This window comes from Ranitomeya imitator, chromosome 2 (genome assembly GCF_032444005.1).
Source record: "Ranitomeya imitator isolate aRanImi1 chromosome 2, aRanImi1.pri, whole genome shotgun sequence".
NCBI classification, from domain to species: domain Eukaryota; kingdom Metazoa; phylum Chordata; class Amphibia; order Anura; family Dendrobatidae; genus Ranitomeya; species Ranitomeya imitator.
This window is the reverse complement of record NC_091283.1, coordinates 666,470,911-666,482,960: the sequence shown is the minus strand read 5'-3', so window position 1 is coordinate 666,482,960 and position 12,050 is coordinate 666,470,911. Positions and strand designations below refer to the sequence as shown.

The 12,050-nt window shown below is 43.6% G+C and overlaps 1 protein-coding gene across 2 annotated transcripts in view; it reads left to right on the top strand.

Annotated features, from left to right (window-relative positions):
* KAT6B (lysine acetyltransferase 6B) overlaps nt 1-12,050 on the top strand; it is a 259,060-nt gene that overhangs the window by 115,635 nt on the left and 131,375 nt on the right. For both annotated transcript variants that reach the window (XM_069752999.1, XM_069752998.1), the window contains exon 5: nt 6,191-6,272. In XM_069752999.1, coding sequence (XP_069609100.1) covers nt 6,191-6,272 — 82 coding nt within the window. The remainder of the gene's footprint in view (nt 1-6,190; nt 6,273-12,050) is intronic.

Sequence of the window (12,050 nt, the reverse complement as noted above, 5' to 3'; positions counted from 1 at the left end):
TGCGTGAGTCCTGCCTTTGGATGACATCACCAACTTGTTCCAGCAACAAATCAAAATGCTCCTGCCTCAACCGAACATAATTAAAAAACTTCTCCGGGTTCTGGCTCAACTCCATGTAGAGAGTAGAATAGACGCCCCGGGTCATCCGCAGTGCGTTAATGGGATGAATCCATAGTCTGCGACGTCGCTGCAGAAGAATCCTCCATCTTGCTGCTTCCTCCTTCTCCCGAACCATTATATCCAGCCGATTGGTCTCAAAAATCACATGAGTAACTACGTTCGCAATCCTCACAAGCACTCCTTCCATCTCTGCCACTTTCTCTAAACCCTTTCAAAGATGGGCTGTAAAAACAGTCAGTATATAGTTTTCCCTATTTTCCAGTAGCCAATCACATTTAGGAGACTCCCATTTTTAGGCAGGGAAAACGGATCCGTCAAAAAAGCGGATGTAACGGATGGTAAAAACGGATGCAACGGATACAGTTTTTCGACGGAACGGTCTAGCAGATTTGCGACGGATCCATTGAAATACTGTATGCGTTGCATCAGTTTTTCACTATTTTTGACGCATCCGTCGATACGTCGCGCCGACGCATTGTAACGGCCACCAGAAAACGCTAGCCCTAGGCTACTTTCACACTTGCGTCGTGCACTGCACGTCGCTATGCGATGTTGCGGCGCACTGACGCAAGCAGCGAAAGCGCCGCACAACGGGGCAGCGGATGCATTTTTCCGCTGCCCCATTGTGAGGTGCGGGGAGGTGGGGGCGGAGTTCCGGCCGCGCATGCGCGGTCGGAAAAAGCGGACCGTCGGCAGCAAAAAACGTTACATGGAACATTTTTTGCTCCCGGCGGTCCGCCACAACACGGCGCAACCGTCGCACGACGGTTGCAACGTGTGTCAATGCGTCGCTAACGTTAGTCTATGGGGCAAAAACACATCCTGCAGACAACTTTGCAGGATGCGTGTTTTCCCCTAAACGACGCATTGCGACGTATTGAAAAAAACGCTAGTGTGAAAGTAGCCTTAGGTGGCAGCCATTTTTTGCATGCCACCATTCCTTTTAAAGGGAACCTGTCAACTGATGCATACTGTGCAAGCCATGGGCAGCATGCATCAGCCACTGGCTATAGTATCCCAGCCATGTATATTTGTCTCTGAAATACTGTGGCTTTTCAAAGAAAGGCATACTTTTAATAGCTGTCAGGGACCCAGCCGCACTATTGATTAGTGGTGCAGACCGTTTTCCTGGCAGCTTCTCACCGCTCATTAAAAGTCACTGACAAACCTCTCCCTATAAACACACACAGGCAGAGGCTTATCCGTCACTGTTTGTCCACGGCAGCTATTAAGTGTTTCAGAGACAAACATACATGGCTGGGATACTACAGCCAATGGGATGATGCATGCTGCCCACAGTTTGGGCAGCGTGTATCAACTGTTAGGTTCCCTTTAATTTCTCTTTACTCTGTGAGCATTCACATGCAGTGTTCACTGCTGAGCACTGTGGCATGTTCAATTAAGGATTAAATTCTAAAATTGGGCACTGCCGGCGTCAGGACCTTCTTTGTGTGTGGTGTTAGCGTATTCTGCGCTCCCATCCGTTCCTATTAAGAAGGCAGCAGTCAGGGTATGTGCGTTTTTGGTGCGTTTTTTCCCAAATGCATAGAATAGCGGGAAAAATGCAGAAAATCCGCAAAATTAATGAACATGCTGCTTTTTTTACCGTGATGCGTTTTTTTCGCGGAAAAAAACGCATCATGTGCACAAAACATGCAGAATGCATTCTAAATGATAGGATGCATAATGTATGCGTTTTTTAATGAGTTTTTATAGCGTTTTTACCGCGAAAAAAAACGCGAAAAAACCTGAACGTGTGCACATAGCCTCAGTGTTGTGATTTACAGTGCCTTGTGAAAGTATTCGGCCCCCTGGAACTTTTCAACCTTTTCCCACATATCACGCTACAAACATAAAGATACCAATTGTAAATTTTTGATGAAGAATCAACAAGTGGAACAAAATTGTGACATTGAACGAAATTTACTGGTTATTTTAAAATTTTGTGGAAAATCAAAAACTGAAAAGTGGGATGCATAATATTATTCGGCCCCTTTAACTTTAAAACTTTGTTGCGCCACCTTTTGCTGCGATTACAGCTGCAAGTCACTTGGGGTATGTCTCTATCAGTTTTGTACATCAAGAGACTGAAATTCTTGCCCATTCTTCCTTGGCAAACAGCTCGAGCTCAGTGAGGTTTAATGGAGATTGTTTGTGAACATCAGTTTTCAGCTCTTTCCACAGATTCTCGATTGGATTGAGGTCTGGACTTTGACTTGGCTATTCTAACACCTGGATACGTTTATTTGTGAACCATTCCATTGTAGATTTTGCTTTATGTTTGGGATCATTGTCTTGTTGGAGTCTGCAAAAGACCGGAGACTGGGACGGAGATTTGTCTTCCAACAGGTTTTCTTCAAGAATGGTGCTGTATTTGGCTCCATCCATCTTCCCATCAATTTTAAGCATAATCCCTGTCCCTGCTGAAGAAAAGCAGGCCCAAACCATGATGCTGCCACCACCATGTTTGACAGTGGGGATGGTGTGTTCAGGGTGATAAGCTGTGTTGCCTTTACGCCAAGCATATCGTTTGGCATTGTTGCCAAAAAGTTCGATTTTGGTTTCATCTGACCAGAGCATCTTCTTCCACATGTTTGGTGTGTCTCCCAGGTGGCTTGTTGCAAGCTTTAAACGACACTTTTTATGGATATCTTTGAAAAATTGCTTTCTTTTTGCCACTCATCCATAAAGGCCAGATTTGTGCAGTGTACGACTGATTGTTGTCCTATGGACAGACTGTCCCACCTCAGCTGTAGATCTCTGCAGTTCATCCAGAGTGATCAAGGGCCTCTTGGCTGCATCTCTAATCAGTGTTCTCCTTGTTTGAGATGAAAGTTTAGAGGGACGGCCGGGTCTTGGTAGATTTGCAGTGGTATGATACTCCTTCCATTTCAATATGATCGCTTGCACAGTGCTCCTTGTGATGTTTAAAGTTTTGGAAATCATTTTGTATTCAAATCCAGCTTTAAACTTCTCTACAACAGTATCACGGACCTGCCTGTTGTGTTCCTTGGTCTTGATGATGCTCTCTGCGCTTCAAACAGAACCCTGAGACTATCACAGAGCATGTGCATTCATACCGGAGACTTGATTACACACAGTTGGTTATATTTATCATCATTAGGCATTTAGGACAACATTGGATCATTCAGAGATCCAAAATGAACTTCTGGAGTGAGTTTGCTGCACTGAAAGTAAAGGGGACGAATAATGTTGCACGCCCCACTTTTCAGTTTTTGATTTTCCACAAAAAATTTAAATAACCAATAGATTTTGTTCAACTTCACAATTGTGTTCCACTTGTTGATTATTCACCAAAAATTTACATTTGGTATCTTTATGTTTGAAGCGTTATATGTGGTAAAAGGTTGCAAAGTTCAGGGGGCCGAATACTTTTGCAAGGCACTGTATATGCACATCCTCTCTGTTTCCTATGTGTTGTACATACAGTACACCAGAATCAGTGTCTCCTATGTGATATATATACACTGCTCAAAAACATAAAGGGAACAATAAAATCCCACATCCTAGATATCACTGAATGAAATATTCCAGTTGTAAATCTTTATTCATTACATAGTGGAATGTGTTGAGAAAAATAAAACCTTAAAATGATCAACGTAAATCTCAACTAATATCCCACGAAGGTCTGGAGTTGGAATGATGATCAAAATCAAAGTGGAAAATGAAGTTACAGGCTGATCCAACTTCAGTGGAAATGCCTCAAGACAAGGAAATCATGCTCAGTAGTGTGTGTGGCCTCCACGTGCCTGTATGACCTCCCTCCAATGCCAGGGCATGCTCCTAATGAGGCGGTGGATGCTCTCCTGAGGGATTTCCTCCCAGACCTGGACTAAAGCATCTGCCAACTCCTGGACAGTCTGTGGTGCAACGTAACGTTGGTGGATGGTGCGAGACATAATGTCCCAGATGTGTTCAATCGGATTCAGGTCTGGGGAACGGGTGGACCAGTCCATAGCTTACATGCTTTCATCTTGCAGGAACTGCTAACACACTCCAGCCACATGAGGTCTGGCATTGTCCTGCATTAGGAGGAACCCAGCGCCAACCGCACCAGCATATATTCTCACAAGGGGTCTGAGGATCTTATCTCTGTACCTATTGGCAGTCAGGCTACCTCTGGCGAGCACATGGAGGGCTGTGCGGCCCTCCAAAGAAATGCCACCCCACACCATTACTGACCCACTGCCAAACCGGTCATGCTGAAGGATGTTGCAGGCAGCAGATCACTTTCCATGGCGTCTCCAGACTCTGTCACGTCTCACATATGCTCAGTGTGAACCTGCTTTCATCTGTGAAGAGCGCAGGGCACCAGTGGCAAATTTGCCAATCCTGGTGTTCTGTGGCAAATGCCAAGCGTCCTGCACGGTATTGGGCTGTGAGCACAACCCCCATCTGTGGACGTCAGGCACTCAGACCATCTTCATGGAGTTGGTTTCTAACAGTTTATGCAGACATATGCACATTTGTTTCCTGCTGGAGGTCATTTTGCAGGGCTTTGGCAGTGCTCCTCCTGTTCCTCCTTGCACAAAGGCTGAGGTAGCGGTCTTGCTGCTGGGTTGTTGCCCTCCTATGGCTCCCTCCACGTCTCCTGGTGTACTGGCCTGTCTCCTGGTAGCGCCTTCAGCCTCTGGACACTATGCTGACAAACACAGCAAACCTTCTTGCTACAGCTGCATTGATGTGCCATCCTGGATGAGCTGCACTACCTGAGCCACTTGTGTGGGTTGTACTACCACGAGTGTGAAAGCAAAACCAACATTCAAAAGTGACCAAAACATCAGCCAGAAAGCATTGGTACTGAGATGTGGTCTGTGGTCCCCACCTGCAGAATCACTCCTTTATTGAGGGTGTCTTGATAATTGCCAATAATTTCCATCTGTTGTCTATTCTATTTGCACAACAGCATGTGAAATTGATTGTCAAGCAGTGTTGCTTCTTAAGTAGACAGTTTTATTTCACAGAAGTTTGATTTACTTGGAGTTATATTCTGTTGTTTGTGTTCCCTTTATTTTTTTGAGCAGTGTACCCCAGCTCCTGTGTCTCCTATGTGATGTTTATGCTCCAGCTCCTGTGTCTCCTATGTGACCTTTACGCTCCAGCTCCAGTGTTTACTATGTGATGTTAATGCTCCAGCTCCAGTGTTTACTATTTGATGTTTATGCTCCCGTGTTTACTATGTGATGTTTATGCTCCAGCTCCAGTGTTTACTATGTGATGTTTATGCTCAACCCCAGTGTATCCTATGTGATGTATAAACAGCGTTCAGTATCTCCTATGTGATTTATATACAGCAGTCACCATGTCTCCTATGTGATGTATATACATCAGTTTCAGTGTAACCTATGTAGTGTACATGCACCTTTTCCAGTATCTCCTATTTGCTGTGTATACAGCAAATTTCTCACTGATTCAGTTCTGTAAATGTAATGCGAGCAGTTAAGAATTTCCCAAATTGAGGATACATGCAGTGCAATACACGTGTGTTCAGGACATCTTACTGCTGCGAGTTCTTTGCAAAACTTACCACAAAGAGTCAACTGGGCTCCAGAACAACGCAAAGCTGGAAAAACAGTTATGAGTAGCAACATTAATCCATACCACCTAATATCACAGCCGCACCGAATAGAAGCAGTTTCAGCCATCATTAGGGGCGAGTTATTTAATTCGTTGAACAGATGTAGCAGGATCATTTTCAGGTTGATAATTTTGTACAGTCTGTGACTGATGGAAATCGCAAAATCGAGCTTGACAGAGAAAAAAGATCCCCAACCCCTGGCTAAGTGTGAGTGGAGTGTGGCCTAATATGTGCCACCACTCGCTAATATTTGCAAGCAGATTTGTGGCACACAGTAAGCCAACTATTGGGTGGTGTCTACTGACACTAGACTGTCTAAAGATGCACAAAATATAATAAACAGCTCGAAACCACTGTGATAAATTTTAAGATGGCCTAGACGTGGTTTACACTGTCTAAAATTTACAGTATTATTAAATGCACCCATCCCTCCATAGAAATAGTTTTTAGAATACTTTTTTTGTCTTTCAGGATAATATGCTTTTTTGTGATTCTTGTGATAGAGGATTTCATATGGAGTGCTGTGACCCACCACTGGCACGAATGCCAAAAGGTAGTGTATATACCAAAACTTCCAAATCTGGAAAGTATTACCTAAATGCCTATTGAGGATGTATTGAGCCTTTGTAAAAAAAAAATGTACAGGAAATGTTACAGGCAGAATCCAATTAAAATTGGGACCAATTTTCACATGTTATAAAGTATGAGAAAACTGTCAATCATTGTGTGCGGCTTAAACCTCAGTTACACGTATTCAATAGCAAACTGTTTTAAAACGCTCTTTAATTACAGTTGTGGCAGTCTTTGGCTGGGCCACTTTATGTATGTCAGCGCTTTTTTTTAAAATCTTGTTATAACTGACTTTTGCATTTGTATGTACAGTCATGGCCGAAAGTGTTGGTAGGCTTGAAGTTGTTCCAGAAAATGAAGTATTTCTCCTAGAAAATGATTGCAATTACATGTTTTGTTATACACATCTTAAGGTGGCTGTAGGACACCTATTGGATGGGAAATAAACCTGGAGTAATGTTTTAGTATATATAGGACTAAAAGGGGTTAATCGGCGATGACAGGTTGATTGCAAGCTGCTGAAGATTTGGGCTAGACAGCTGCTCACTGACCTGTGGCTCTCACCTGTCTGTGTGTATGAAGGTGAGCCGTTGTCCTGGATTGAGTGCCTTTGCTAAGAAGCTGGACTCTTAAGCTAGGCCGCTAACCAGCACTACTGTATAGACTTGTTACTTCATGTTTTAGTTTGTGCCGGGCAAAGGCTGTATTTAAGTTTTCCTGTGATGTGGTTTATGAGGACTGAAATAAACTAGCTGGACTTTAAAGGGAACCTGTCACCCCCAAAATGAAAGTTGAGCTAAGCCCACGGCATCAGGGGCATATCTACAGCATTCTAGAATGCTGTAGTTAAGCCCCTGATGTATCCTGAAAGATGTGAAAAAGAGGTTAGATTATACTCACCCAGGGATGGTCCTTCTGTGGTGGGCATCGCGGTCCGGTCCAGGGCCTCCCATCTTTTTACGATCACGTCCTGTTCTTGTCTTCACGCCGCAGCTGCGGCGCTGGCGTACTTTGTCTGCCCTGTTGAGGGCAGAGCAAAGTACTGCAGTGCGCAGGTGCCGGGAAAGGTCAGAGAGGGCCGACGCCTGCACACTGCAATACTTTGCTCTGCCCTCAAAAGGGCAGACAAAGTACGCCTGCGCCGGCCGCCCCGGACCGGACAGCGACACCCACCGTACCGCAGCAGGGAACACCCATGGGTGAGTATAATCTAACCTCTTTTTCTCATCTTTCAGGATACATGGGGGGCTTATCTACAGCATTACAGAATGCTGTAGATAATCCCCTGATGCTGGTGGGCTTAGCTCACCTTCCATTTTGGGGGTGACAGGTTCCCTTTAAATAGAAACAGTTCCTGTGATATCTCAAATTGCTCCCAAGTGGGTAGAATTGTTACAACATGTTTATTTCCTTTGGCTGTATTGAAACAACACACAAGAAAACAGAGTAAAAAGGGCAAATTGGACATAATTTCACTCAAAACACCAAAAATGGACCATACAAAAATGTTGGCACCCTCAACTTAATATTTGTTTGCACACCCTTTGGAATGAATAACTGCAATAAATCACTTTCTGTAAGCATCAGCAAGCCTACACATCTCAACTGGAATTTCGGACCACTCTTCTTTTGCAAACTGCTCCATGTCTCTCATATTTGAAGGTTGCCTTATCCCAACAGCAGTTTTAAGATCTCTCTACTGGTGTTCAGTGAGATTTAGATCTGGAGTCATTGCTGGCCACTTCAGAACTTTCCAGCGCATGGTTTTCCATCCATTTCTGGGTGCTTCTTGAAATATGTTTGGGGTAATTATCCTGCTGGAAGACCCATGATCTAGGATGCAAACCCAGCTTTCTGACACTAGGCATGACATTGAAACCCAAAATCCTTTGATAATCAGATTTCATGATGCCCTGTACACAGTCAAGGAACCCAGTGCCAGAGGCAGCAAAGCAACCACAAAACATCTTTGAACCTCCACCATATTTGACTGTAGGGACTGTTCTTTTTTTATTGCAGGCGTCATTCCATTTTCAGTAAATAGTAGAATGATGTGCTTTACCAAATAGACTCTTTCCCAGAAGGATTTTCGGTTACTAATAGTGATGAGCAGAGAGGATGTGGAAACCACAAGAGAGACGACCAACAAGGGTAGCTATAATTGAAGTAAAAAACTCTTTATTAAATACATATCTATAAAACATATTAGGACATAGATAGAACATGGGTGGGGAGATGAAACATGTTACAATACAGGTACTCCCCTATAAAGGACTAAATGTGCCGGCAAAGCTCTGACTCCCTAATTGAAAAGGATCTTAGTAGTGGGAGGAGACACCAACAAGATGGAAAGGCTAAATAGTAATTGAAGTACTATATATCTATTACATCACTATGCCCTGAATACAGTGGGTCAAAACTTATATATATGTGGATCTCTATAATGCCCGTATATATTAACAGTACAGAGTAATGGGGCAGAGAACCAAAGACCCCTGGGACATCCCAAGTGGCCACTAATATCAGGCATGAGAGGTATACGATAAACCCGGTAACTCAACAATAAATGCCATAACCAAATGTGTAAAGCATGTCCCAAGGAATAGACCAGGGAGGTGCCAATGCACCTATGTGGAACATAAACACTGCGGTAAACCGATCATTATTACCTGGTCCTGGACTGCAGGCTGGTGTGCAACAAGAGCGTAGCCGGCACGTCTACCCGACGCGCGTTTCGGAGCCTCGGCTCCTTCGTCAGCTCCGAAACGCGCGTCGGGTAGACGTGCCGGCTACGCTCTTGTTGCACACCAGCCTGCAGTCCAGGACCAGGTAATAATGATCGGTTTACCGCAGTGTTTATGTTCCACATAGGTGCATTGGCACCTCCCTGGTCTATTCCTTGGGACATGCTTTACACATTTGGTTATGGCATTTATTGTTGAGTTACCGGGTTTATCGTATACCTCTCATGCCTGATATTAGTGGCCACTTGGGATGTCCCAGGGGTCTTTGGTTCTCTGCCCCATTACTCTGTACTGTTAATATATACGGGCATTATAGAGATCCACATATATATAAGTTTTGACCCACTGTATTCAGGGCATAGTGATGTAATAGATACAGTGGGGCAAAAAAGTATTTAGTCAGTCAGCAATAGTGCAAGTTCCACCACTTAAAAAGATGAGAGGCGTCTGTAATTTACATCATAGGTAGACCTCAACTATGGGAGACAAACTGAGAAAAAAAAATCCAGAAAATCACATTGTCTGTTTTTTTTAACATTTTATTTGCATATTATGGTGGAAAATAAGTATTTGGTCAGAAACAAAATTTCATCTCAATACTTTGTAATATATCCTTTGTTGGCAATGACAGAGGTCAAACGTTTTCTGTAAGTCTTCACAAGGTTGCCACACACTGTTGTTGGTATGTTGGCCCATTCCTCCATGCAGATCTCCTCTAGAGCAGTGATGTTTTTGGCTTTTCGCTTGGCAACACGGACTTTCAACTCCCTCCAAAGGTTTTCTATAGGGTTGAGATCTGGAGACTGGCTAGGCCACTCCAGGACCTTGAAATGCTTCTTACGAAGCCACTCCTTCGTTGCCCTGGCGGTGTGCTTTGGATCATTGTCATGTTGAAAGACCCACCCACGTTTCATCCTCAATGCCCTTGCTGATGGAAGGAGGTTTGCACTCAAAATCTCACGATACATGACCCCATTCATTCTTTCATGTACCCGGATCAGTTGTCCTGGCCCCTTTGCAGAGAAACAGCCCCAAAGCATGATGTTTCCACCACCATGCTTTACAGTAGGTATGGTGTTTGATGGATGCAACTCAGTATTCTTTTTCCTCCAAACACGACAAGTTGTGTTTCTACCAAACAGTTCCAGTTTGGTTTCATCAGACCATAGGACATTCTCCCAAAACTCCTCTGGATCATCCAAATGCTCTCTAGCAAACTTAAGACGGGCCCAGACATGTACTGGCTTAAGCAGTGGGACACGTCTGGCACTGCAGGATCTGAGTCCATGGTGGCGTAGTGTGTTACCTATGGTAGGCCTTGTTACATTGGTCCCAGCTCTCTGCAGTTCATTCACTAGGTCCCCCCACGTGGTTCTGGGATTTTTGCTCACCGTTCTTGTGATCATTCTGACCCCACGGGGTGGGATTTTGCGTGGAGCCCCAGATCGAGGGAGATTATCAGTGGTCTTGTATGTCTTCCATTTTCTAATTATTGCTCCCACTGTTGATTTCTTCACTCCAAGCTGGTTGGCTATTGCAGATTCAGTCTTCCCAGCCTGGTGCAGGGCTACAATTTTGTTTCTGGTGTCCTTTGACAGCTCTTTGGTCTTCACCATAGTGGAGTTTGGAGTTAGATTGTTTGAGGGTGTGCACAGGTGTCTTTTTAAACTGATAACAAGTTTAAACAGGTGCCATTACTAGAGGTAATGAGTGGAGGAAAGAGGAGACTCTTAAAGAAGAAGTTACAGGTCTGTGAGAGCCAGAAATCTTGATTGTTTGTTTCTGACCAAATACTTATTTTCCACCATAATATGCAAATAAAATGTTAAAAAACAGACAATGTGATTTTCTGGATTTTTGTTTCTCAGTTTGTCTCCATAGTTGAGGTCTACCTATGATATAAATTACAGACGCCTCTCATCTTTTTAAGTGGTGGAACTTGCACTATTGCTGACTGACTAAATACTTTTTTGCCCCACTGTATATAGTACTTCAATTACTATTTAGCCTTTCCATCTTGTTGGTGTCTCCTCCCACTACTAAGATCCTTTTCAATTAGGGAGTCAGAGCTTTGCCGGCACATTTAGTCCTTTATAGGGGAGTACCTGTATTGTAACATGTTTCATCTCCCCACCCATGTTCTATCTATGTCCTAATATGTTTTATAGATATGTATTTAATAAAGAGTTTTTTACTTCAATTATAGCTATCCTTGTTGGTCGTCTCTCTTGTGGTTTCCACATCCTCTCTGTATTATACAGCTACGACTGGTACGGTTTTTAGTCCGTCAAGTGAGCAGCAGTGAGTGTTTACTATTAGTCTACTCACGTGATGTTGCTCTTTAGCACCACCATTTGGATACTAATAGTGATGAGCGAATATACTCGTTACTCGAAATTTCTTGAGCATGCTCGGGGGTTCTCCGAGTATTTTTTAGTGCTCAGGGATTTAGTTTTTCTTGCTGCAGCTGAATGATTTACTTCTGTTAGCCAGCATAAGTACATGTGGTTGCTAGGGAATCCCCACATGTACTTATGCTGGCTAACAGCTGTAAATCATTCAGCTGCGGCAAGAAAAACTAAATCTCCGAGCACTAAAAAATACTCTGAGGACCCCCGAGCATGCTCGAGAAATTTCGAGTAACGAGTATATTCGCTCATCACTAGTTACTAACGTATATTTTGGCAAACTGCGGTCTAGCTTTTTTACGTCTTTGTATCAGCAGTGGGGTCCTCCTGAGTCTCGTGCAATTTCATTTATTTCAAATGTTGACGGATAGTTTGCTCTGACACTGATGCACTTTGAGCCTACAGGACAGGTTTTTTTTAAACTTTGAGGCTGCTTAACCACCATCCGAGACTATCCTGCAATGAACACTTTCATCAATTTTTCTCTGCCGTCCAATTCCAGGGAATTTAGCTACAGTGCCAAGAGTTGTAAATTTCTTGATTATGTTGCGCCCCTTGGACAAAGGAACATAAAGATCTCTGGACAAGGACCTTTAACTATGAGATTGT